The sequence below is a fragment of the Neolamprologus multifasciatus genome, chromosome 9, assembly GCF_963576455.1.
Source record: "Neolamprologus multifasciatus chromosome 9, fNeoMul1.2, whole genome shotgun sequence".
Taxonomy (NCBI): Eukaryota; Metazoa; Chordata; class Actinopteri; order Cichliformes; family Cichlidae; genus Neolamprologus; species Neolamprologus multifasciatus.
Window position 1 is genome coordinate 10,729,861 of NC_140447.1, and position 27,285 is coordinate 10,757,145.

A 27,285-nucleotide genomic window follows, 5' to 3' on the forward strand; every position below is an offset into this window, starting at 1 on the left:
CATCTGTCACGGTGCTATCAGGTCGCAGAGGCAATAACGCCACTGCCAGGCCCACCTGGGCACACTGTGTACCTGAGTAGATTGGGGCGACACCAGTGGCTGGGATGTTGGCTTGAATTTGCCCTCTCATTACTCCACACAGTATTCAACCTCTGCCGGTGCAGGGAATATATGCAGGGCTGCGGACCAGCATTTCATAGCACACTTAAATCAAAATATTGTAAGAGATGCGAAACTTTCCTTGCAGAGGATTACTATAAGAAGAAGTGGTCCACTTCTTCTTATACCCTTTTGGCTCTAGCTCTTTAATCTATTTATTTATTTATATCAATACACCAGAGGTTTTGCTACGTGTGCAAACACGCAATCACAGTGAACGAACGTGTGTTTTTGTGCTGCCTGAGTGTATCTGTCTGTGCGTGCAAGAGGGAGAGAGATAAGCCATTGTTTACTCGCATTTGTCCCTGTTATCGGCTCACTCGCTGTGATTTTGCATAACAGGTCATAGTTCACTTTAGGAACTGAGGGAGGCGTGCGTATGTGTAAACCCTGCTTGCATGTGCACAGGTGCTTTAGGTACAGAGCGTATATTTGTGGCTTTCTGCCAGTTAGCCCGCGTGCCTGTGGAGCTATGCAATAGTTCTGTTTGCACAGGTACCAAAGTGTGTTTGTGTGTGTGTGCACAGGCATGCGGTTGTGTGCATGCACAGAGGGGTGTAACCCATCCCAGAGGGAGCCAATGAAAGAAACTGGTGGAGCAAAACCCACAGGTCTACCCCCCCCCCCCCCCCCCACCACACCCCACCTCCTTGCTCGCTCGCTCGCTCCCTCCCCACCCCCTGCTTCGTTACCTCCTTTATCCTGGCTGTCAGGTAGTGGCAGCGCAGCAAAACAAAGTGAGCCGCGGTCAGACATGAGCGTCCGCCTTCTCCACTAATGAGGGAGTGTTGCCTTGTACCGATGAGTGTGTGCAAGTGTTTGCGTGCACCCGCTAACCCGTCATTCACTATGCCTGTTCTCAAACTTCTTTCAGATTCCGGCTCCGTCAGAACTCAGGTGAGCTTCAGCTGTGTGTGTGTGTGTATACGTGTGTGCGTCTGTCTGTGTCTGCTGTTCGTCTCCTCTCCAAAGCTTTGCTGCACTTTGAACACTGCTCTCTCCTGCAGCTATTTGCCAAGGAGACTCCAATTGACTTTAGTTGTTGCAGCCCTGCCTGATGCCAGAAACTAGAATGTTTGGGGAGATTTTTTTTTCGAGTTGTGTGTGCTGCTTCTGAAACTGTTTTGCACTTTACTGCTACAATGCTTACAAGTAACCCCAAGCAGGAAATTAAACTGTGCTTGCAGCACTTTACTTTAGTAGTATGACAGCAACTGGCTGTGGCTGAAACTGTACTTTGTGGCTAAGAGTTTTGTGCACTTTTGAAGTTTGTTTATTTCTGGTTCTGATTCAGAAATGCTCTTAAGCACAGGTTTAATTATTTCTGCAACTTTAAAACTTGCTCCTGGGGTCATGTGACATGAGCCTATGCCAGTCTAACCATGTAAGGTCTGTATGTGGGGGTTAGCAGGCCAGATTCAATTCAACTTTACACTTAATGTGTAAAGTAGTAAGTCTCATAACTGATTCATTTTTGAAGCATGTACAAAATGATGCAGGTTGCTTGTTTAGGTGCTTGAGATGGAGAAACTGATGAACTTTGACCCAAAATGCATTTAATGAATACAAAAAAAAATGTTGTTAGCCCGTCCCTGTAAGTCTAACTATGTTTCTGTATGTTTACAGGGCAAAGATCGAGATCCAGGTAAGAAATTTCCACATTTCCCAACATCCCACTACCTCGCATATGCCATCTGTCCTTACTCAGGAGGGAAATTATTCATCTTAGACAGCTATTGAGATGCACTAATACTGTCTGTCAGCCTGCTGTATACTGTAGGCTGTATAGGCTGAACTGTTGTTTACTAATGTTTCACTTGATGGGTGTCACAACAGTCAAGCTAGTGTTGTCGATCTATGTCAACAGTATGATGAACATAAAAACACCCTTTAAACGCAGACTTTTAGGACTTCGCCTAACAATCTTTTAAACTTTTGTACTGATGTGAAGATATTTTTCCAACAAACCTATTAATGGATTGGGTAAAAAAGTACAAGAGAAAACAAAAACAAGGAAAAACAAAAAATGCCTGAAAGACAAACACTAAAGATGACTTTTGAATTGTGAAAGCAAAACCAAGAACAAAACAAGTGTGTTGCATTTTCATGTATTTGAAGGTACATGTGAAAGTGACAAAACCAATGTCAGATACATTTTTGGCAAAAAGACACCAGATTGAAGAGAGGATAAAAGGAGAACAGACAACATAAACAGCATCAGTTGAAATTAAAAAATTGCTAGTCCACAGAATATCCAGATAACACTGTTTAATAGCATTTTCCCAATATTATTTTTAGCACCACACAAGTGATCGGCTCTTACTAAGATCAACCATGTCACTTCAGTTCCTGTGAGTCCGGACACAACAACTTGTTTTCTCAATAAGGTGACACAGAGTCATCTGAACACCAGAAATAACATATTCATCCCAGTCCACCACGTAACTGCAGAACGTAGCGGGAAAAGAGATGTTATTGACTCGTAAATGTTCTCTAACCAATCAGAAGAGGGATCATTTTACAAAGTAGCTATGTATCAAAACAAGAGCTGAATAAGATACTTTGTAACCGTGCAATCATCACACCACACTAAAAATAAACGATAACCCGTCGGGCTTCAAATAAAACGTCGTAAATGTGAACTATTAGACTACATGCTGGATTAAGATGAGTAAAGGCAGAAAGTGTTCTTGCATCTTCACCAATGTTTCCATCAACGTTTAAACCCAGCATCGTTTGTACTTTCCGTGTAATTGTATTTCTGACTGTCATTCACGTCTTGTTCCTTTAGCGTCCCGACCGAGTTGCCATATAAACAAAGACAAAAACAAAAACAACCCAGATCGTGTCCTCGTGAGGTTATTTTTAGTCCGTGCTGGGATTCCTCGTGATTGCGTTCTCCCCCGACTTTACATAACGAGATCACCCAGAAAATATTTTTTAATTATTAAGTGGTTCATCAGGATTGGCAGTAGGTTTGCGTGAAATGCCGCTGGCGTGGTGTCAGCTTGTGTTTTTCCTCAAAGTAGAGGCAACCTTGCTTAGTGAAAGAAGAAGGTGTGCCAGGCAGCTCTTAAGTGGTTTTGCCATTGCAGCTCAGTCTTAATCTATAACTAAAAGAGCCTTGTTAAACTGAAGAAGACCAAACTCAGAATGCATAACTTAGCTAGCAAAGTTACTCCTGCACCTACAGTAAATGTAGCCATTGCACATATGCCTGTCTCCCTCTTTTTGATTTCTGTCTCTCAATCTTTCTGCAAAAGAACATGACTAACAACTGCACCAAGGGGCTCTAATCTCTTATAAACCTGGCTTCAACACTCATTTTTCCACCCCTCCATCCATTATGCTGCAGAAAATCATTTCTGACTGAAGACGCATTAAAATCAATAGGCGTTTGATTGCCCCAGCCCTCGGCGTTTCATAATATTTCAATGCTCCTCTCTGTCTATTTTCAAAGGTGCACTAACACGCTGTCCTTGTGTGGATAGGAATGCAATTCATGCCCCCGAGACTCAATTCTCCATGGCCCTGTGTCTTTAGAAGTCCTATTCAGGCAAGATCGCACATGTCAGGCTGCCAGCCACAGTGCTACAGCACTGGAACAGATCCTGAAAGAGAAGCACAACAGATAGAGATGTACAGTATTAGCTTTCAATACAATGTTGTTGACTTCTCTGTTGTTTGCCTGTAGCCCTACCGCTTTCTTCGTGCTATCGCTTTATTATTAATTTATTTTGCTTTATCATAATACTCCAGAACGTTATCACCTGATAAGGCAAAGAAAGATATGCACAGTTCATTTGACTGTGTTGGAAATGATACGAACCTGGGATTTGTTTGCTTGGCATGGGCGGATGCTTCATAATGACAAATTATTCAGTCTCAGTGGATAATAGGATTAATAGGGTATTGTTTGAAATCAAATAGTGCCTGCTGATAACAAATCCAGCTTGATTGTGATGTACTCCACTTTTTAGTGCACGAGTAAACCTTACTGCTGTATATTGGAGTAAATATCTCACCCCGGACTGGTGCAGTTTAATTGAAGAAAAATGTGCGCGCTACATGATTGAATATAGTCGGGAAAATAAGGAAGTGTTTTTTTTTGTGAGGGGTGTTACTGTATTAGTCGCATCAAATTACTTTTCATCAGATCTCATTAATGCGACAAGATATGTCTGACTGGAATTCAGTGAAAACTACCAGAAAACATCATTAAGCAGTAAACAGGGCTCGTTGCTGCTTATCTTTTATCTGAGGGCTCGATAGCCTGCCATGCTCCATGGTGTACTGTTGCTTATCTGGAATATGATAATGAATAATGGGTCGAGATGATTTGCAAGGGCAGTGCACTGCTGACAAGAGCTGCATCTGTGTGTGTGTGTGTGTGTACAAATGTATACTCCTCTCATTACCACCTATAATGGGGCCATGAATACTTTAGTAGAACAAAGACTCACTCAAACTCTCAGACTTGAGGTCACGGCATTACTTTTGATCAATTAATTTGTTCGTGTTACATAAAAATTATCTCACTTTAAAACAGTTGTACCTTGGTCTGCAGGATTAATTATAGATCAGTCAGTATAATCAGTATTTTGTTTCCATGACGGCTAATATTGAGGTTTCCAGACTAATTTACCAGACATAGAAATGACCGTCGCTCCCTCTGATAGACTTGTTTCTAATTCCTATAATATATCGAAAGACACGTTTGTTCACATTTTTCAGACAGTAGTTTCACTCATGCTGTCCATCTTGCAGGTCTGCCCAAGATGCTGGTAATCAGGAACTACTTTGGATCGCCAAGCCCCGCTTCAGGTCCAGCGCTCCACATCCAGACGGGTGACATCATTGAATTAATCTGCGCCGACGTTCACAGCCCCTGGTGGCAGGTCAGAGGTCACGCTATCTCTTAATCACTCATTTTGCAGAACTGTAAAATGGACTCGCTGTGTTTAAATCTTCAATCCCCCCCCCTACTGTCGCTCCATCTAACCTTTATCCCCGCCTAATATTTCATAATGGTTTTAGAATAATATATGATAAGTCAGAGTTTGTAGCTACGTCCTGTTCATCTACTTCCTCATCGGTCAAATATATGTTTGTGGACGTTTCATGAGTTATACCTGCGCTTTGCTTTTCCTTTTAGCAACTTCCATTTCTTGCTCAGGCAAGCTGTTTGTATGTGGAGACTTCTTGCTAACAAGCTTCATGGAAAAGTGAAATTCTAAGAAAGACGAAAACACCCACAAGCAATTATTCACACAACGCGGAACTTCTCATAAGGAAGCGACACTCCCACACAGTTGTTTTAAGCAAGCAATTATTATTATGCGAAAGCAGCACATGCGATTTAAGCCTCGCAAGAGGAGGGAAGATAAACAGTTCCTTGAAAAGTCGCAGCAGCGCCGTGTAGCAGTCACTTACTCTGTCCACGTGAAGCTGAATAAAAGTCATCATAATAATTATACAAGATGTAAGATTTTTACCTGAGGCGCTCAAAAGGGCATCTTATTGATGCAAACTATTATTGTATTATAATCAGTTTGGAATCCAACAAGTCTTACTGCGGTTCATACAAAACAGACAAAATAGATAAAGAATTCAATTAACTGTGTGTAAAAAGCCTTACTGGAGGCAGCTACGGCCTGGCAGCCAGTATGCATTCAATATCCATCACCTTTGTGGCAAACAGACCGTAATCATTTCTGTTCTGGGCTTGTGTGACAAATAGAATCGATCCCTGTAATTTAATTTCATTCAATAGCAACCATCTGTTTACTCTGTCAATGTTACCGGCTCGAAACATTATCAAACTCTTAGCAGCCATGCAGCAGAAAGCACTGCTTTATGCAAGAGCTGATACAACGTCCTGAGGTGGCAGCGGTGTGACAGGCGATGACCAGAGCATTGAAAAAAATAGGCTTCGCTGCTAGTCTGCCTCCAAGGTGGGCCGGCTCAGACACCTAATTAACACCTAGGACACCTCTAAAACATCAAACTCTGATTGGTGGGGGTGACAGTCAGGAGGCAGCTGATATACAGCTTAGTGGTGCTAAAGCTGCTGGCTTGGTTATTCTTCTGCATCTATATAAATATAATGCGTTCTTCTCCGTAAGAGAGTTGAATTCATGCATTTATGCTTTACACAGGCAGGTGGATATGCAAAATATCAACTAATGCTTCAGGTACTATAATTATTATAAGCCTCTGTGTCGCACACAGTAAAGTGACAACGCCGCGTGCACTTTTTTTTGTTTTCTGCACGCCTGCCTTTTTAGCACCGCCTCAGGAGAATGCCACCCTGCATTTCGCTGCACACACTGACTGAGCATGTGACAAATAAAACCTTTGACTCCTTCACGCTACAGTTAACCACATATTCACTGGCTTCATTGAAGAGACACATTAAAAAAATCCCCGCACGATCATTTTACATACTTAGCGCCAAAAAGAATAATTTTTCATGAATGAACCAACTCGCCGTCGTGACAAAAACACAGCGTCACGACTGCGCTGTGTGAGGGAGACGGATGCACTCTGGCTTCCACAAAACTCGTGTTTATTTGGACTGCATCTCGCCAGTGTTATTAAATCAAGGCGCTGAGCTTTAAGAGTCTTCGCCATGGGAGGTATAAGGAAGTCATCCTGTTTTATTCCTCATGCCAGGAATTATTTAAACAATAGATAACTGCTGGTGTAAATTTGCACCGCTGCGTTGCAAGGCTAATTGTTCCTGAATTATAGAGATGCAGTCAGCCAGATGTATGTAACGCAATTATCTCTGTGTGGTTTCAGGGCAAAATCCTGTCAACCAAAGAGGTTGGCTTCTTTCCAAGCGATGCTGTGAAGCCTTGCCCCTGCGTAAGTAGCATTTCCTTACAGTCCTCTTGTAGTTCTAACTCACATTTGGCTACATTTAGTCACCAGGCGTGTGGAGATAATTGGGAATTACGCTTATTTTACCTGGCAAAAGTAGAAAAACAACCCACAAGCTTCTATATTTAAAGCACGAGGAGTCCGGGTTGTTTTATGAGACACGAGCAGTTCACCACTTAATTTAAGCAAAGTACAAAATGATCTTTTAAGGAACAAGCAATGCTTCATGTTGTTCAGACTAATCCGGAGAAGGAAGGAAGAAAAAATTCCATTCATCGACATGAGGGAACTATGAATTGTTTTGCTGGACTGTCATGTTCTGTTTGATGAAATGAAAATCAGAGTCTGTCCCAGCTGCCTTAGGAACATGAGGCCTCCAGTAAATAACAAACTTATCACCTTATCTCACTGTTGTACAGATAAGAAGTGCATTAAGCTGTGTTATTGAGGTTGCACAGTGGAAAAGCTTGGGTTTTATAGAGGAGCGATGCACTCGCTTTTAAACAGGCACCAAGATTTTATTGGAGGGGTTTGTCTGCGTTGTGTCTGATAAGTGTCAGCATCGTGAGAATAACAAAAACACGTGTTCGTGTTTGGTGTTTTTTTTTTTCAGGTCCCGAAGCCCGTCGATTATTCCTCTCAACCTTGGTAGGTTCACCAAACAGCCCTCCCACTTTGTTCTGTTTTCACCTTCTTTTGTCCACATGTAGTCGGAGTTTTAGTCTTTTTTACAACTGGACCTGTTTGGCTGCTGTGCTGTAGGTTTGCAGGCCCTATGGAGAGGCTGCAGGCAGAGGCGGAGCTTATCAACAGAGTCAACAGCACCTACCTGGTGCGCCATCGCAGCAGAGAGTACACAGAGTACGCCATCAGCATTAAGTAAGTCTGCTACTTTGTGCCACTAATAAAAGTTGCTACCTCAGATGCAGATTTGTGACAGAGGACAGTCAAGACTTGATTCTTGGCCCTCAAATATCAAATATCAGATCAAAGCTTTACGAATCATTGTGGAAATTAATTTTATTTCCATTAATTTTAATACATTTTAATGTTGAGCTTGTGCAACAAATTACGTGTAATCAGAGTATGTAAAGTCAGCTGGGTATAAAACATTATTTGACTGTAGTGCCGAAAACTTGATTAATTGCTTGAATTTTACATCTTTGTATTAAATGTTATCGCTTATGAAAGCAGCTTCTAAAAAAAGTATCCATGAAAGTAAAAAACAAATAATTCCTTCATATTTTTCTGCAATTTTTGAGTGGGGAGCTTTGTAGTATATAGATTTTATTGACTCTGTTTTACATGGCAGTGTTTCTTGCTCCACTGTTGTTAGATTCCTCTGATGATGCCTTAAGCCAAACCACAGTATTGACCAATTGAACTCCCAGCTTTGCTCCATAAGTTGACAGATCGATTTATAGTCCTTTGTAAGGATGATGGGCTTTTCCTCTGAGGTTGAGTCTGTGGTTAACCACAGTGATATGTGTGAGATTTACCAAACCAGATGCCTATCATGGAGCAGCTTCTGGCTTAAGGCACATGTAATAGTATTCATTATGGTTTGACCTAAAACCCACAAAACAGCCTCAGTGGTTTATAATTAGATGCATACAGCCATTTTAATCTTGGTAATGAGGAATTAACAAAGCCTTAGGGTGCTGGTGACCGTACTCATCTCTGTAACGTATCTCTGTGCTGTGAAAAGAGTCCCGTCATGTCCTCCTGTGGAGCCTCTGAGCTGGAATGCTTTCCTTAACAAGGAGTAAGCATGCTTCTCAGCAAGCAGTGGACACTCCTTTGGACTTAATTTGAGTTTTTTTCCCCTCAAAGAAAGGAGCGCTTTCATGTTCCTTTTACGCTGAAGTCTTAATTGCATGTATGCACACAGACACTGAGCTCTGAGTAGCACAGAAAATGAATAAGACTGTTCAAGGTCATTAAAACCTCCCCATGGAGAGACGCAGGGTATAAAGAGACATGTGTGGCTATGTGGCAATGACCACTGGAAATTATTACTCTCAAATGAAAATGCCCTCTGCTGCATTTCCTGTTTGTCATAGCAGAGCTGGCACAGGATTGTTTTTGATGATTTTGTCCAAATCGCCATGAGGCCTCAGTTACGTTTGAATTAGGCTGTAGCATTGTACCCTCTTATATTCTCCAGAAATAACACACAGTTAATGTAACTAAAATCTTAAAATCCATAACCACATAATTTCCTCAGGGATTAATAAAGTTTCCCGTTTCTGATTCTAAAATTTCTGAGCGCATTTTCAAACTGTTACAAGGTTATTTTTTTAACACTAACAGCTAGTACGATTGAAAATGTTTAGCTCTAGTGTGTCACTGTTTGATTTCATTGGATTTCAATTGAATTTTCATGGTTTGACAAAGACATTGAATTGTTATGTTGCTGAGACTAAGATGAAAAGCCCAATATTGTTGACGCCTGCGCGCTACATATGTAGCTAAAGCTGAGCACGTTAGCCTAGCTTAGCGCAGGCTAGCATAGGATGTGTACCAGTGCTGTGTCACACTTCAGTAAGTGCGCTAAATACAGTAAATCCACCATAAATAGTTACTACACAACTTCAAGTCTTTGGTGTTAGCGTAGCTTTAATAAAAGATGATACAGCAGGTTAATTATTAATTAATTAATTAATTAATTAATAATAATAATAGTAATAATAATTAATTAATTATTATTTGGATTTGCGCTCTCTACGGTTTCATCAGTTTATAGAATAAAGTCACTCTTTAAGTTCTCAAGTTTTGCTGTTTCATCTGTGTTTTCACTAAAAAAGACAATTCTAAAAATACTGAAAGAATCGCATAACCTGAAACAACCGTCATCTGATTTCATGGAATTATGCACAAAAATGTTAAATGGAGTAAAAAATCCCTGATATTGTTGTCAAAGCACCTCTAAAAATGTTTTTTTTTTTTATTCCTGCAGCCTTAGACCCCTATCAGCCACCCTGTTAATGCAAACATGCAGCTTTCAGTTACACACATGCGCACACTCGCTCCTGACCACCCATCATTCACATGTCACAAACCTTTGGGATCCTATGCATTACTGCGACGGCCCGGCTCTCCACGGGGGCTAGGTGCCGGCCACCGATCGATGGCGGTGATCAGAGAGGGAAATTACACTCATAACTTATTCAATGGCCCACAGGTACAACAACGATGTGAAGCACATAAAGATCCTGACCAAGGAGGGCTCCTTCTACATTGCAGAGAACAAAAAGTTCAGGAGCATAGTAGTGAGTATTTTTCAGTCTTTTATTTTTTTTTAAACTTCCACCACTGCAGTTCATAAATAAATAATCCTGTTCACTTAATGAAGTGTCAAAAACCTGAATTTTATTTCAGCAATGTGCACAAAAATAGCTATGATTAGAGCCATGTTTATACTGACCCGAGGGCTTCAGCCTTATAGAGTCCAGAGCATATTGGAAAGGTTTACCATTTATGTGCCAGTTACTGAGGTTTTCAATATAATATTAAGATGCTGGTTGCAAAACCAAATTTTAAAGGTTAAAGTCAACCTTTATTTGCTATAACTGGGGGAAAATAAGAATCCTCTTAAGGACATAAATGTGTTGATATGATTTCAAAATACTTGGATGTGTGTTTGAATGTGTTCAGGAGCTGATTGAGTACTACAAACATCACTCCCTGAGAGAAGGCTTTAGGAGTCTAGACACCACGCTGCAGTTTCCTTACCGAGAAACGGAGAACGCTGCTATGCACCGCTTCAACCGATCCGGTGGCAACAGTGAGTATACCGAGAATGACCTAGAATGGAAATAATGCAATAAACTAAAACACCACATTTTTTTCAAATGAAAGCAGTGCGACTGGACCCCAATACATCCTTCATGTTAAAGGCCATCGCAGTCAGAGAGGAGCTAAAGTAAAAATATGATGGTTGTTTGCTTTTGTTTGTCCAGTGGAGACTCACTCTCAATCGGAGCCTAGTGGCTCTCAGTGTTTACGTTAGCAGATTGTCTAGGGATCTTTAATTTCCTTGCATTTGAGGGACAACAGCAATCATCATACTAAACAGAGCAAATATGCCAATGAATGGTAAATAGACTGATTCTTATATAGCGCTTTTCTACTCTCTCGGAGTACTCAAAGCACTCTATACAACATGCCTCATTCACCCATTCACACCCACTCATACAAGCACTTCTAAACTCAAGTGCAACCTAAGCTACATTCACACACATTCATATTCCGATAAACGCATCGGAGGGCAACTCGGGGTCGGTATCTTGCCCAAGGATATTTGGCATGCAGACTGGGGAAGCCAAGGATCAAACCACCAACCTTCCGATCATTAGCTGATCTGCTTCACCACCTGAGCCGCAGCCACCCAGAAGCAATGGTTGCCTAGTTTTTGCGTCAGAGCAGACTTTAACAGTTGGTTAACCAAAATAGTTAGCAATTAAGTAATTTCCTGTGCAGCCATGACTTTTTAAGTCTGAGACATCTGACAGCAGTACATGCCGTCAGCTCACCAGCATCAGTGGACTCACACTGAAGCCAGTCATTCTTTTGATTGTTAAGTTTTTTGTTTCATCCGGCAACACGCTGCTATTGCTGTTTCTGCCGATTTCCCGCCATCTCTGCTCTTGTTTTCTCTTCTATTTTCTCATCTGTCATCCTTCACAGCTCTGTTACACACTGCTTCAATTCACACAGGAGGATCTTTTAAGCCCTGAAAGAACTGGATGGCTTTTTAACAACTGTTATAAACAGCCCAGTCTCCTGACTTTAATTGTTTTTGACTCGGCTGTCAAACGGTGGTTGGCGAGTCTACTAAGCATGTCATTAGATTTGATAACAGTCTCTGGCCGATTGCTGAAGATCAAATCAATTTGAATGCCAGGGGAAAAGAGGGGAAACCAGTTAGAACTCTAAACAAGTTTGCACTATTAATCTCACTTAAGCTTAAATGGAATCTATTTCTCGTCACTTTTTAAATCTGTGTTATTTTGGATGATCTATTTAAGAAAAAAATGTATGTTTCACAATTTAAATTCAGTACAATTCAGTTTTGATTATATAGCACCAAATCACAGGTGTAGGTAAAGACTCAAATATAACCTCAATATAAGAAAGCACTTGGCAATGACGGGAAGGAAAAACTCCCTTTTAGCAGGAAGAAACGCGCAGCAGAACAAGGCTCATGGAGGGGCATGATGGGCAGCCATCAGAGGGGAAAGATGAGAGAAAAAGGAGAGCACAGGGAAACAGGACAAAACAAAAACTACAGGAGAAAATTTTAATCACATGCTGCGGTGATGAATAAACACTAGGGGAGTGAAAAGAGGCGAGTGGAAAGGAGAGACTCAGTTTATCAAAGGAAGTCCTTCAGCAGTCTGAGCATCATAACTAAGAGAGGGTCACCTGAGCCAGCCTTAACTATAAGCTTTATCAAAAAGGAAACTTTTAAGTCTAATCATAAAAGTAGAGAGTGTCTGTCTCCTGAATCCAAACTAGGAAGCTGAAGTCTCTGCCTCTACCTTTACTTTAAGAACTCTGGAAACTCTACAAACTACAAGTTAAGCCTGTAGTCTGAGAGCAAAGTGGTACTATGAGGTCATCAAGACATAAAATGTTGCAGAAGTTAAAACAGTGTCAGTATAGATGCTAATTTTAGTCCACGAAGGACTTCTGTAGCTGATTCTGTATATTTTTTTAAACAATTTGAACATATAACGTGCGTTATATAATATGATATAATATTAGGACTTCTATTTTTATTAATTAATTTTAATTTTTAATTTTTACCCTAATCTATTCGTTATTTTAAGAGTAAAAAGGATTTTTAAAAAATGCTGATAATAAGATAGCATTTCACATGGGAGTAATTGTATCGAACGTGGGATATTTCACAAACCTTTAAGCATCGTCACCGAAGACAACTCGTGAATGCGTCTAGGGTGACGATTTAAGCAGCAGGATTTCTTTTTCTACCCGTGTCATAATGAAAAAACGTGTGACATCTCAAGACTAAGCAGCTGTTGACAGCAACACTTCTGATAGGTTTGGGGCTGTACAAGAACACAATGATGATTAAGATTATTTATGTATGCAGCCGCTGCTTTAATTTATAATGAATGAATAAAGGAGAATGCAGTTTCCGATAACACGGTTTCTTCTTTGTAATTTAACAATTCGGTTCGACTCAGTTTTATTTATATCGAGCCAATTCACAGCAACGGCGCATTTATATTGTAAGGTAAAGGTCCACAACATTAGAAAGAAACCCCATCATATGGCCCCCTATGAGCAAGCACTTGGCAACAGCGGTAAGGAAAAACTCCCTTTAAACAGGAAGAAACTTCAAGCAGGCGTGGGGTTTGTAACTGTGAAGAAATGTGTTTTTAGACAAAGACAAACAAAAACAAACAAGCTTTCGTTGTGGGAAAAGCTGGCATGCATAAATCTCTTTATCTTTGACTAGAAATGGGAAAAATTCATTATCGGGGGTTTAAATCCACTCAGTTAACTGATTGCAATCTTCAAACTGAAGTAGAGAGCGATCCTTGCCTTAAAAACCATAAATGTTTACTCCACGCAAGAAGAAACATAAATATTAAGCTCAGCACGCCAGGCAAAGCACCACTGCCCATTGACTGCTAAATGGAAAATCAACCAAGTGATCACAGTCAGTGGTAAAATGATGATTTCATTTGATGCCTGCATGCCGCTGCGTGCTTTGGAGAAGTCCCTGGCTTGCAGACGATCACGTTTCAAGCGGCAGAAATGTGAACAGATTGTACTGAGCTGTTTGGTTGTTCTAAAGCGGGGCCTGTTGTTCAAACTCAGCATCAAGACACAAGTTGAGACAGCTCCAATCCAAATTTGTTTTGGAGGGTTGTTGTGGTGTGCCCCTCTGTCTTGTAGGCAGCCTGCTCCCGGTGTGCAGACTTCATTTTTCTCGCTTTCGCTTTTAAACGACTCGTGTTTTGATTTCTACTTTCCCAAAGCACTGCTGGAAATCTCCCAATTAACGTTTGTGCTTTGTTTTTGTCGACTGCTTCATAGTTAGAGAAACTGATTGATTGATATTTCCTTTTTTGCCCGTCGTTACAAAGGAAGAAATACTGGCGTTTAGTTAACTGAAATGTATCCGTGTTGTGCAGGTTTCTAACTCTCATCCTCATTTTGTGGGAAGCCGCAGCGTGTATGTGTGTGTGTGAGAGTGCGCTGTCGGTCTTCCTCCCCTCTATTATTCACCCGGCTCACATTGTGCATTCCGGTGTGGTCCACAAATCAGATTGTGCAAAAATGAAGCATGTAAGATGCAGCTGGTGTTTCGGTGGCTGTTTGAAGTGGAGCGCGATCCCTCTTCATATTGCTCGTACCTAGACACCATTAGGGGTTGCTGAGCTGTCTCTCAGTGCGCTGATTAGTATTCATTTTAAAAACCACTAGAGCCCTGCTCCTCTTACAGCATATCAATAACCCAGGCCAGTTAACTTGCCAGCAGTATTGTTGGGAGCGGCACATTTTTCATAAAGTTTGGGCATTTATCAGTCATTGCGGGGATTAGATTTTCTATTCCCACTGGCTGAAATGTAGGCTCCTGTGCAGAGGTGGCTTTAGAAACCCGAATGAGGGGTAGACTGGGGGCACGCTTTTAAAAGAACGGCAGCGGATTTGAAAAATGAGCAGAAGACTTGAATTTAAAGTGCTCGTTCTGTTCTCGGAAATAATGAACTGTGCATTGGTCATAATTACCTACTGTATGACATACACTATATTGCCAAAAGCATTCACTCCCCCAACCAAATCCCTGAATTCATGGACCTCCATGGACACAGATGTATAAAGTCAGGCATGCAGACTGCTTCTACAAACATTTGTGAAAGAGTGGGTCTCTCTCAGGAGCTCAGAGAATTCCAGGATGGCCAGTCATAATATTTCATCACTACTAAATATTCCACAATCAGCTGTTAGCGGTATTATAACAACTCAGCCGTGAAAGCGGTAGGCCATGTGACATCACCGAGCAGGGTGAGTGGATGCTGAGGTGCGTAGTGGACAGACGTCACCAACGTTCTGCAGACCTCCAAACTTCATGAGGCCTTCAGATTAGCTCAAGAACAGTGCATAGAGAGCTTCAGTGCAGAAGTGCTTTCTGGATGCATCAGAGAGCAACTTGGGGTGGTTGTTCTCTTACCCAAGGATATTTGGCATGCAGAAAAGGCAGCCAGGAATTGAACCACCAACCTTCCGATCAGTAGACCTGCTCTAAACCCTGAGCTAGAGCCACCCCGCTCATAAGAGTGTGAAACGGCTCCATTTAGGTGAGGTTTGTGTCATTTCAGGATTCATGTTTGATCATTTTGGTTGTTCTGGATGTTGTTGAATTGCAACACTGCACTCTGCATACTATATGTATGTGTAATACGTTTTCCATGATCCTTTCTTTTTTGGTTGTTTTGTTCACCACAGTTTAACTTTTCTGGACTGAAATAATCGCTGGCATCTGTTTAAGTCGACTACATTTATTCTCTGCGGTCTGTTTCTGTACTTTAGCAACACAACTGAGCAAAAAAGAACCCTTTTCAGTGTTAGCATTTTACCCTGACTGTTCTCATGCCAAACTTTCTCTGCTTCTTTAGTTACGTTCCAAAATAACCCATGAACACCAAGGTGCTAATACTGTCAGGGTTAGAGGTTCTATTTCCCACAGCAAGGCAGTGACACTGCCAACTCTCAGACGTTACTGGAACAGGATCAGTTTCTGTAGCTGCCTCCTCTGCCAATAGGAGACAGACTGGAAGACAGACGGAAATACAAATGCAGTGGTTCTCTGGTGGGTTGTTTTTCAAGCTGTACGCCGAGATAAAGGCACAGTTAGTCTTTGTAAAGAAGAAGAATCTGCGACATTTTCAGGTTCAGAAATAGCCCGCACAAAAGCAATTAGAGCACCCTCGAAAAATCCTGTAATAGTGGAATGTGAAATAAAGAAACGGGGTACATTACTGTGTTTTTTGAGCATCTGCAAGTCGGGGGGAATATTACAGCTGCGTCTCCAACTGTGCAAAAATCCCCCTTCGCGCTGTAATTGTGAGTAGACTGCATGTTCTTCTCAATTAAATGCAATAAAGCGAAGATGTCATCCCTCATTAGCGAGGCAGAAGTCCTTTTAGCAAAGTGGAACAAGATATGTCATCGCTTAGTGTCTCAACAACATTTTAGGAGCAGTGCACATTTTTAGGACCTTCAGTGTTTCCTTTAATTCAGCGATGGCAATTAGATAAAGACCCTCTTCTCACTTTTGCACATTCATAACGGCCGTTTGATAGCTTGTTACTGTGTTTTCTATTCCATATCAAGTGACTGTAGAAGATTTTTGAACGTGAGAGGCTTTTAGAATTCAAAATTCTCACCTTTAGTCATCGACAGATTGCTGCAAGTTTTGATAAATGTTATGGTTTGATCTCATATTTGAGTTTGGGAGAAAAAAAGATTAGAATTATAATTGTAGTTCCAAAAACACAGTAAATACTTTCAGGGGCACAAATTAATTAACCACCGAACATCAGTGAAAGAGCTGCTTCCAGTGGCTGTGTAGATAAGTCTCACTGGCTCTCCCCCTGTGCCTGTCATCATTTATTTTTCATCAAACAGCGACTGTGTTTTTTTTTTTTTTAAATACCTCTGAAAAGTAAGATCAAAATATTTTTACAAAACATGCTTTTTTTTCCTTCTCCTTTGCTTCTCTCTTCTTCCATCCCTACCCATTCCTGCCCTCCTCTTCCCCGTCTTGCATCTCTCCACCCCCCCTGCCTGGCCTGCACTGCCTCCGCCCTGCCATAGCCCCATTGCTCTGCGGCCTCTCTCTTCTAACTCCTGCCGGCTACAGCTTTGTACCTCCTTCCTCTGCTCCCTTCTGGTCAGGTACAGGTATTGGTTCTCTCTCTCTCTCCCTGTCTTTGCCTGTCACTTTAACACTGGGTCTCTTTCTCTCTTCACCTCGCCTGTTGATGGCTGCTCGGGAATGCTGGCTGTCCGTTTGCGTCACTGCATGAAGATCTGGGCCTGTTCCATCTTTCATGTAGCTTCTCATTGAACCGTCTCACCTCTTATGTAGTTTTGCGCACATACATGCCATTCTGTACAAATTGCACGTTTGTACGATGTGTGTCCACATTTTTGCATGTGCCTGCTTGTGTGTGTGTGAGGTGCACCTTTAAGAAAAAGAGTAGAGTGTGTGAGATGTTTTCCACAGTTGGTATGTGGCTGGGTTTTGTGTGTGCTTGTCCAGGTCTGTCTGTCAAAGTAAAGGTGGAAGTGTCCAAATACACAGAGCTCCTCTATATTAGATATTCTATCCCTACGGCCAGCTTGTAGAGGTTTGACATTCCATTTCCACATGTCAGCTTTGCCCAGTCGGACCACCGGTCAGCGCCTGAAAGGGAAGAGAGCCGGCAGGGGTAGGATGGAGCTAGCTAGCCTGCTCCACATGTGTCTCTCACGCCGCTGTCTGCTCAACAGGAGACATGTAGTCTAACACAGACTGCTGTCAGAACCCTGCTAAAGCTAAAGCTATGGCTCTAAAGCTCTTACACTCAGAGTAGTGAGTTTGTACAAAGTCGCCAGAGGTTAAATTACCTGGCTGAAATTCCAGCTTTATGTACAAAATTGGCAGTTTTTTACATAAAATAGTTCCTTTTGTTCATAGTAGATTCTAGCTAGTTTTATGAAGAACAGCTGGCTGAATTTGGCTGCGTAATTAAAACTTTTCCGTCATTATATTTGCTCTGTGGTTTTATTTTCTTGAATACTTTAGATGAAAGGATCAGAGACGCTGGAATTGTATTGACGCTGTGGGGGAGGGGCGGTGAAGGTCCTTTCTATCTTTGTGTGAAAGGAAGACAAATAAAATCGGTGACCAAAAAGAAACCTGTAGGTGTCAAAGTTAGACGTGTGTAACTCCAGGCTTCTCCACCTCTCTGTCCGTATGAGCGTCTACATGTTGCAACCGATGTGTTTGAACTCGTCGTCAGCATAAACCGTGGATGAGCACATTCTCTCTTTTTTGTCCTCTTTTGCATCCCTGTCATTTTCTTTTCTCTCCCTGCAGTGTTCACCCCCAAAGTGATCGGTGTGGCAATAGCGCGGTACGACTTCAGCTCACGCGACACCCGGGAGCTCTCTCTGCAGGAGGGAGACGTGGTTAAGATCTACACCAAGTCGGGAGCTAATGGCTGGTGGAGGGGCGAGGTCAACGGCAGGGTGAGTGGAAACCTTAAGGTGCTCAATGGCAAATTGTGGGAGGGGGGGCTTGGTTTTGCCTTCCAGGATATCATCTTTTTCTAAAAATCCCCCAAAATCCCCATGTTGGTGGGCAGCATGCCATTATTCTCCTTTAAAAACAATCAACCTTGATATAAAGTACGTATCTGTCAGTATTGTTTAATCAAGGCACAGAAGTTTGTATTAGCAGTCTTCACTCTGAAATGATTCTAGCTGCTAAATTCTTAAATCCAATTTTGGGTAGCAGTAAAAGCGGGCGTTTTGCAGAAGAAAAATTTGGCAGATATTTTTGTCTGTGGGTACCTGGAAGGGGCTGTTCAGACTCAGTCTATTTTTTCATTAGTCAGTTGTGTGCAGTATTTATGTTTCCACATATCCTGTTGGAAGGATTCATTTGCTGCTCTTATATCACTTAAATGCATACGTTTTCCCAATGCCGGGAGCGCTCTCTAATCAGGTGTTAAATTCTGAGCGAAAAGGCAGGAAATCTGTGCGTCGACTCCCACTCGTGGCTGGAGTTTAGCTCGGCGGCGAGCGGCGGGCTGAGTGCGTGCTTGTGTGTAAATAATGTGTTTGTGCTGCGAGTGTGAAGTGAACAGCTGCGGTAAATGGAGCTTTTCACTTTTACTAAGCCTGACGTGTGCACTGATGCCACTTAAAAAAACTAAGGAGGGGGAGAAGAGTCTGTGAAGTGCTGCTAGTGTCTCTTTAGGGCAAACAGCCAGTAAAAACAGTTGGTATTACTTTTGTTGGCTCTTTTCTATTTAAAATTCTAATATATCAGAACAATAATATCACATCATTAAAGCAATACAACAGTTTTTGTTAATTTTACCAAGTTGCTATTGGCCAATCAGTATCTGCATGCATCTCGTCTGGTATGTGCTGATTTAAACATTTTTTCTGAGCGTAATGCAGATAAATATGCTATAAAGTTTCTTTAAAGTCAGTTACCCCGTTATTTGTTCCCTTTGCCACTGACCTACTGTAGACAGATATGTAAAATGATCAGTTGATTATGTGTGGTTTTATGACATGTCATAGGTGTTGACTCAGTTTCACAAAACTGAAGGAAACCATCACAATAGCACTAAAACAGGAGGATGTAAACACAGACCCAGACCTGTGGCGTTTAAAGACGAGGATGACCGTGACAGAAACACTTGATCAGCTCAGTATAACACAAGGCCAAGTGAACACAGCTGCACTGGAGAGGAAACGCCCCAAAAAAGGGAATCGTTTTGGAAGTGGTGACGACAAACCGTGGCTTTGTCCTTATCCCTTCTGACTGTTTTTCCCTAGTTTTGCTTTTTGTTAGATTCGTAACTGCTGACGGCGTTTGATGGTGCTTGCAAACCATTCAGGTTGTACTGGTAGTCCAGCTCCTCCAAGATGGCGCATCCATATGTGCTTTTGTTAAAAATGTTTGCTGTGCTTTCCAGCACACACTCATCAGCATGGAGGAGATACCAGGAGGTGGGCTTTAAATGAGGAGAGCTGGACAGGGCAGTAGAAAGGCATCAAAGCAGCAGCAACAGCTCTTTTCTGAGTCCTGGTTACATCTGCAAAGTGTCTGAAGTAGCAACAGCTAAAGCGGACTGAGAAAATGATGACTGATGGCGACATTCGACCCCTGTCTGGTTACTAATCTCAGTCCCTTTTCCCCCCTCAGGTGGGCTGGTTTCCATCCACATACGTTGAAGAGTGCGAGGAGTGAAAGGGCCCGCGTGAGGGAAAAAAGAGGAAGGTAAAAGAAGAAGGGCAGCGGTGGAGTAAGCAAACCGATCTCATGACAGTGACTGAGTGAGCTTTTGCACCCCCGTCTGCTCGCGCGTTACTTTTCAGAGTGAAGCAGACGGCTTCGCTCACCTCCACGGTGCCCTGTTGCCTAAAACCATCCCGGAAGCCTTTGGGAGAGGAAAGGGCTATAGCACGCTGCAGATGCAGAGATGCACAGTCATTTCTGCTTGACTCTGTGTGGCTAAGCGACTCCACCGACTAGCAGCTTGCCTGTCAGCGGGGCACAGGTCTTCGCCAGACACCCCCCCCAACCCCCTCCACCTCTCCCCCTCACTTCATCCGTCCATCCATAATTCATCCTCCACTTCCTTCCTCCCTGCCCTAGCCAGCCGCAGCGCCACAACTCCCACCTGTTTCCGCTTGCCAAGTCGGCCGTTGCCTGAACTGTCAGCATCAGATACTTAAACGCCGCTCTTCCATTCATCCGCTCATCCATTCATCCATCTACACCCCCCTCCCTTATCGCTCCGTGTGGGAATAGAGTCATCTGAGAGTTGGGAGACTCTTCAGTTTTTCTTTTTTTCTGCTTTCATCCTCATGTCTGAAGGGATTTCAGTCAGTTTTGACCTTGCCTGCCTGTTTTTTTCCACTAATGCAGGTGGATATTGATGACTTGATGACCTAGATTCATACACACACACACGCGCGCGCCACCCACCTCTCCTCTCCCTTCAGACTATTATCGCCGCACACTTGCACACGCACTCTTCCAGGAGATGTAAGAGAGGGATGGTGTCGGATAGCATCGCTGCACAGTGCCAGCAATTGATTGCTGTTGTTCCTATTTTCCTTCCACCTCCTACATTCTTTATCTCCAGACCAGCCTCTCATGTTTTTTAGTTGTCTTGGCCGTTAGCGATCCCCACGCTCTTATCGGTGGCAGCTCTGTCAACAAGAGCCCATCCGCCAAGGGTTTATCTTATTGGAGGCATTAGCGGCTCGTCGGGGGTGGTGGTGGCGGTGGAAGTGGGAGGGGACAAACCACGCTACCTGGAAGCCAACTGCTACCTTAGCGCTGAACGGCAGAAAAGAAAAGCACATACACAGCCCCAGCCTTGTTCTTCCCCAGTTTATCGTCTCATCGTTTCTTAGCATGTTTTGGGCTGTTGTTCCAGTTTCATCGTGTGCAGGTTTGATAAACACGGCTGATTACGTTACAGAGGCTGCACTGGTCGACCAGGAGAGGCTTTACTACCACCGACACCTGTCTCACAGAAATGGATTAGAAAAATATATTAAAAATATATATTTTAAGTAGTCTAGAAGGACTAACGTCATCTTTTAGAAACCTTTCTGTCACGCTTATATCTGCCTTCCCCCACCGCCCTCACCCCGGTTGTGCACAATGCCTCCTTAGTAAAAGTAAAAGCGGATTTTCCCACATTTGAAGGAATAAAAACCTTCACAGGGACGCAAGCTGTGCAGGCTTTTAATGTTAACATCAACGGCAGAAAGGAGAAAGGTGCCAGAGGACACAGATCCAACATAGTGCTCATGCACGGAGGCTGGACATGGAGGACTCCTCAGTAGCTGGCTTTGTGTAGCTTTGTTTAGCAATGAAATATTTGTTGGCTGTAACCTCAAATCATGTCTTTTTTCTATTTTTCAATGTGTACATACTGAAACTTTTATTTAATCGATGGTTGGTGATGTCTTTATCTCACAATCGCCCTGTCATAGAGCAGTCCACATCGCATGTATTATGTAAGGATGGTCAAAACACTACTTTGAACTAGTCCTTTAATGTCTAGTAAGTTGTTGTTTGTCTGCATTTCTTCATTTTTCCTTACTTTTCCTTACTTAAGCAGCTTAAGTGGAAACTATGGTGAAATTCTCTTGTAGACGTTGAGTTTTCAGAGTTTGTATTGATTTGACGAGATGAAAGAAACCATCGCTCTTCAGCTAACTCGAGAATCAGCCCGCAGGGCAATCCTTCCAGTCAGAGCTAGCCCTTCCACTGTCACGTCTGCACTGCGGTGATGCCACTGAGGATCATATTTCCTGAATTTAAGTAACGATTTATTATGAAGCAAGGCATTTATATACGCTTAATGGAGCCATTATAGTTGAAAGTCATTAATAACTCCTTGTCAGCGCCGTCTCTCCACGCCTTTTATGATATGTAGTAGAAATGTGTTTTATATGCAGACGTTTTCTTAAAGAACTAGACCGAAGGATCGCGTTGTCATATGTTTGTGCCGTCTCCCTGCCTACCCAACACACTGTCCTCTGCTCATCAACAGTGTCATTAAGTGACCACTAGATGGAAGCATTTTAAACACAGCCTAGCAGCCACTTCTCACTCTGCAAAAGTTTGGGCATGACATCATCTGATTAGGAGGTGAAGATATTAAAGGAAACAGCTGGCAGCAGGCTCAGACGTGCTGCTGCGAGCGTGAGAAACAGAGGAAGCTCTGAAAGACAAGCCCAAAGTATCAGTACAAAAGGAGGGTTGTTTAAACTGCTCCTTGGGCAGATACCACCATGACTTTTATTTTTTATTTTTTTTGACGTGTATTGATCATTTCTGATGTTCGAGAAACTTCTCGTCAAGTAAGAGCCTTCAGGACCTCCTGCTTTCCAGCGCGACTGCTGTCTCCGAACAGTCAAACATGAGATTTGTAACATCTTTAAGAAATCGGAGAGTGAGAGAGAGTTGTGCTGCAGAAGGAGCACACCTCTCTCCCGTCTGGGGAGAACTGGAGAGCTGGAGTGGGCTCCTCTAATCGCAGACTCTGGTAATCCACTCCTGCTCTCCCTCCTCCACCCAGATGAACTCTGACAGCGGGGCCATTTACAGCTGCAGGCTTTCCTCTCCTCCAAGTGTGCCTCCAGATTTTTTCTTTTCTTTTTTTTTGTGGGCAGGAGGGACGGGAGGAAGGCTCAAGGGTATCTGTGATCTAATCATTACACCATCTCCTCACCTCAGCGACCCTGCTGCATCCATCTCTCTGTCGGCTCCCCTCTCTCTTGCTCTATCTCACCGTGTCACTCCCCTCCTCTCTCTCCCACTCGCTCTTTACTGCTCTCTTTCCCCATCTATCTTTCATCCAATCTTCGTCTCCTCTGTTTCTCTCTGTATTCCGTCCCTCAACCCGACGCTCTGTAGGCCGTGACCGCCGCTGTGTTGGTGGGAGGAGAATCGGAGATTCTGTATTACCAGGCGAGGAGGCAGAGAGGCAGCCTCAATCGGAAAACAAGCCCAGCAAAATGAGGACTAGTTTAATTTTACCGCAAATTAATAGGCTGGGAGAAATGATGCCAGTTAGAGAATGAATTAGAATTTACTCTCGCTATTGTGATCCCCTTGGTGTATGCACAGATTATTTCCGTATGCGCAGGCACATCCCACGTGGGAAAATCATTTTGACTGAATTCAGGGCTGTGTTGTTGTATTAACCTGAAACACAACTCAAATATGAAGAAAACATGGATTTTTTTCTTTCCTTCTGTTTTTTTTTTAGTCAGTACTTCCTGTGGACTAAAGTTTGCATTGTCTGTGTTCATGCTTTTGTTATTTCAATGGAGCCAAAGATGTATGCTGTACTTACTGTTATGTCTCATAACCACGGTACCCAACCGCTGTGGCCTAACTCTAAAACTGTGCAATCCTGAGTGTGTAGCATAACCCTATATTGTTGCTGTATTATACTGTAAATGATGTACATAGCACATAATAAAGATATACAGTACACAGCTTCTTCTGATGCACTTGTATTTCATGTCTTTTTTAATAGATTTTTCTATATTTAGAGAGATTGTAGTTTGAGTGTCAAGCCCTGGAGCTGAAACAACACAAATGCCAAAAATGTCAGTTACTCAAATGTCCACATGAGGCTGACTGCAAAAGTGAGTCAAATCCAATTAATCCCCACTGTTAAAATGCACATTCTTACAGCACAAATAAAGATGTTTAAAGTCTGATTAAAAATATATTTTATATCTATTGCATATTTACACCATGACAGCTTTATAGGGGTTGAATTTTTTATATATGTCACTATATATTTAATTTGAATTAAGCCTTAAAGTATGCATTATGTGAGGCGTGGTTTCTTTGTATGACAGGTGGATGTCTATGCTGCTACCTCTTGATCATGCTTTTTATTTTGTGCATTTTTCCAACTGTAGGCCTGATAAACACTATTTTAGCTTAGCTTAGCTTAGCCTAGGTTAGCTAAATTTATGTATATTGACGTCAGTAAATTTGTGTTTACAGTACTTCAGGATATAGTTAGCTCTACAGACTGGGAGTGAGTATGAAAATTATAACTTGTTTTGAAGTGGTCGGTCATTTAAAATGCAGTCTAACAAGTGCAACCAAACATTACAAACATTAGGTGTTTCTGTGCAGCTTTGATCGCAGTCCGTCTGCTAGCTACAAATGTCGTGCGGTGTGTATTTTTTAGAGTGGGGAAAAAGTGCATATGTGACAAGTTCAGAGATGAAAGACGTGAAAAATGGCAGGAGAGGTTATTATTGTTTCAGTAATAGTCAGGTAACACAAAAACCTTTTATTTATTAATATGATTCTCTTGAGGTTAATTTTACAATTTTTTTTAATTGAAATCGAGGGGTATAGTGACAAAAAAAGACCCAGAGGCCCACACCAAAAGTATTAAAACCAACATTTCATGGATAAGGAAGCCTAACAAGGTAACCAAGAGATGAGAAACAAATTGGATGATAACTTATTGTTTTTAGTGTATTTTATAGCTGTTTTAATTCACAGGTCAAAACTGACCCGTTAACATAAGAGATGATAACAGAAAGCTAACACAAGAGGAAGGTTAAAGGTTATTTTTAAAAGTAGGGACTGAATCGCAAGTGACTTTTGATAAAAATGGAAATCTAAAGCTACATGTATCATACTAATCCACGTTGGAATTTTTGTAATCAGATGGTGGGTCTGTACATGAAGCATTGCTAAAATCATCTGCTGATGCATTTTGAAAAATCTTGAAAAACAAATTATGGTAATTTGTGTTTAAGTAGTATTAGAAGACTGGACAGTGTAGTGACGGTAGTACTGCCTACAGTAACAGGTGATGTTAGATAGGAGTAGAGCTATGAGGTGCCGTAAGGGACATTATTACTGAAACGCTCTCACACACACTACTGAAACGCTCTCACACACACTACTGAAATTTTAGCTCTCACACACACTACTAAAACGCTCTCACACACACTACTGAAACGCTCTCACACACACTACTGAAATTTTAGCTCTCACACACACTACTGAAACGCTCTCACACACACTACTGAAATTTTAGCTCTCACACACACTACTGAAACGCTCTCACACACACTACTGAAATTTTAGCTCTCACACACACTACTGAAACGCTCTCACACACACTACTGAAATTTTAGCTCTCACACACACTACTGAAACGCTCTCACACACACAACTGAAACGCTCTCACGCACACTACTGAAAAACCAAGGCATTTCAGTTGAACAGGAAGGCATTTCAGTTGAACAGGAAGGCGTTTCAGTTGAACAGGAAGGCATTTCAGTTGAACAGGAAGTTAATTCTTGACAAAGAAACTGAAGGAAAAAGTGGTAGATTTCAAACAAACCACTACACAGATGTCTACTCAGCAACCTGCTAGTTAGGGGTGGGTTTTTATAATCGATTTATCAATTAAAATCGATTCTGGCTTGGATAACGTAAAATTGATTCATTAAAATCCTGAATCGATTTTTTAATATAAATTAATTTTGCCCGAAATGCCAGAATCTCAGGTGAAACCGCACAAAATTTCAACAACCACCAAACAGCTAAAACAGTAAATGAGAGCAGGAACACGGATTCTGCACAAAGACGTAAACACACAGCGCGGACCCGCGGATCAGAATCAATGGGATGTCGCCTTTCTCACCCGACAGCACGGACACGGTCGGGGCTGAAAGCCAACAGCTGGCTGATTCTGATCTGTCGGCGGTCCGCGCTTTGTTTTCACGCCGTTTTTGCGCAGATTCTAAAGCTGTTAGTTTGATCTCTCTCCAAACAATATTGACTGAACCAGCAGCAAAAGAAGATCCAAACTGCGCTTCACATAAACATCGTCATGAATTCCCTCTGACGTTTACTGTTTTGCTTCCACCACGATAAAATCACACATCATGCACAGCTCTCTCTCTCTCTTTCTCTCTCTCTCTGTACTTCAAGAACTGTTTCCCGTCTAAAAATCTGTTTTCTGCATTATTCGCTTGCTTGTTATGCACAAGTCTACTGTTGTTTACAGCGCTGTCGGCCGCTGTTTTTTTTTCGTTTTACATACTTCCGAAAAGAAAATCTTATTTCTGCCGTTCAATACTGAACAAATTTAAACATTTAAAAATTATGCAAAATGCAAAACGCTTAGCCGTGTGTCTAATAAAACCGCTGGAACGTCAGAGGTAATGTTCATATGTTGATTAATGGTTTTCTTTCGTTTTTGATGTACTGCAGAATATTTTTTATAAAATCCCAGGCCAGGAAAAATCACCTTCATGTTTTTCTGTGTTTTATCTTCAGCTACTTTTACACAAAGGCATCTACTGTGACGCTTACACCTTTGATAAAGTCTTGCTTGTGTCAGCTTCCTTTTTTTAGATACAAAAATATGTAAATGTACTGATCTGAATTATAATATTGCTGACTGTCAAAATTTCCCAGAATCAAATTGAATTGAATTCAATCGAATCGAATTGAATCGAATCATGGAACGATAAGTTAGACAGCTTAGTCTTAGTGAGACAGCTGCATTACTTAAAAATATATTAGCCTCAGCATAAGTCAAAATTTAGAATAGCAGGAGACGGGCATTATCCTGTTTTTTTTTTGTTTTTTTTGGCATATGTGCTTTTTGTCTTTTTTAGAAAAGAAAAAAATATCTTAAAATCATCAATAAAACCAGGGAGAGAAGGCTTAGCGTTCCTCCATTTAACACAATGGATATGATATTTACTCAAACGTATGATGATGTTAATAATGTCTGAGACAGATGATCCATATAAAAAAAATTATGATGTAATTCAAATAGTGGCACATCATTAATATTTAGGAAAATCCAATTTTTTAAGTTGCACCAAATACATTGTGTGATAGGGCATAGAAAAAAAAAAGATGTTCTAGGGTTTCATTTTCATCAGTAC

At 41.8% G+C, this 27,285-nt stretch overlaps 1 protein-coding gene across 2 annotated transcripts in view; it reads left to right on the forward strand.

Moving 5' to 3' along the window:
- The window catches only part of vav3a (vav guanine nucleotide exchange factor 3a), a 103,216-nt gene extending 76,271 nt beyond the window's left edge, over nucleotides 1-26,945 (forward strand). Inside the window, exons 18-28 of one of the 2 annotated variants that reach the window (XM_085172236.1) lie at nucleotides 1,034-1,056; nucleotides 1,786-1,804; nucleotides 4,927-5,057; nucleotides 6,964-7,029; nucleotides 7,658-7,692; nucleotides 7,807-7,923; nucleotides 10,229-10,316; nucleotides 10,702-10,831; nucleotides 16,900-16,980; nucleotides 18,167-18,318; nucleotides 20,012-26,945. In XM_085172236.1, the coding sequence (XP_085028362.1) occupies nucleotides 1,034-1,056; nucleotides 1,786-1,804; nucleotides 4,927-5,057; nucleotides 6,964-7,029; nucleotides 7,658-7,692; nucleotides 7,807-7,923; nucleotides 10,229-10,316; nucleotides 10,702-10,831; nucleotides 16,900-16,980; nucleotides 18,167-18,318; nucleotides 20,012-20,056 (887 nt within the window). In that variant the 3' untranslated portion in view covers nucleotides 20,057-26,945. The remainder of the gene's footprint in view (nucleotides 1-1,033; nucleotides 1,057-1,785; nucleotides 1,805-4,926; nucleotides 5,058-6,963; nucleotides 7,030-7,657; nucleotides 7,693-7,806; nucleotides 7,924-10,228; nucleotides 10,317-10,701; nucleotides 10,832-16,899; nucleotides 16,981-18,166; nucleotides 18,319-20,011) is intronic. The other variant, XM_085172237.1, reaches the window with a different exon arrangement.
- The last annotated feature ends 340 nt before the right edge of the window (nucleotides 26,946-27,285 follow it).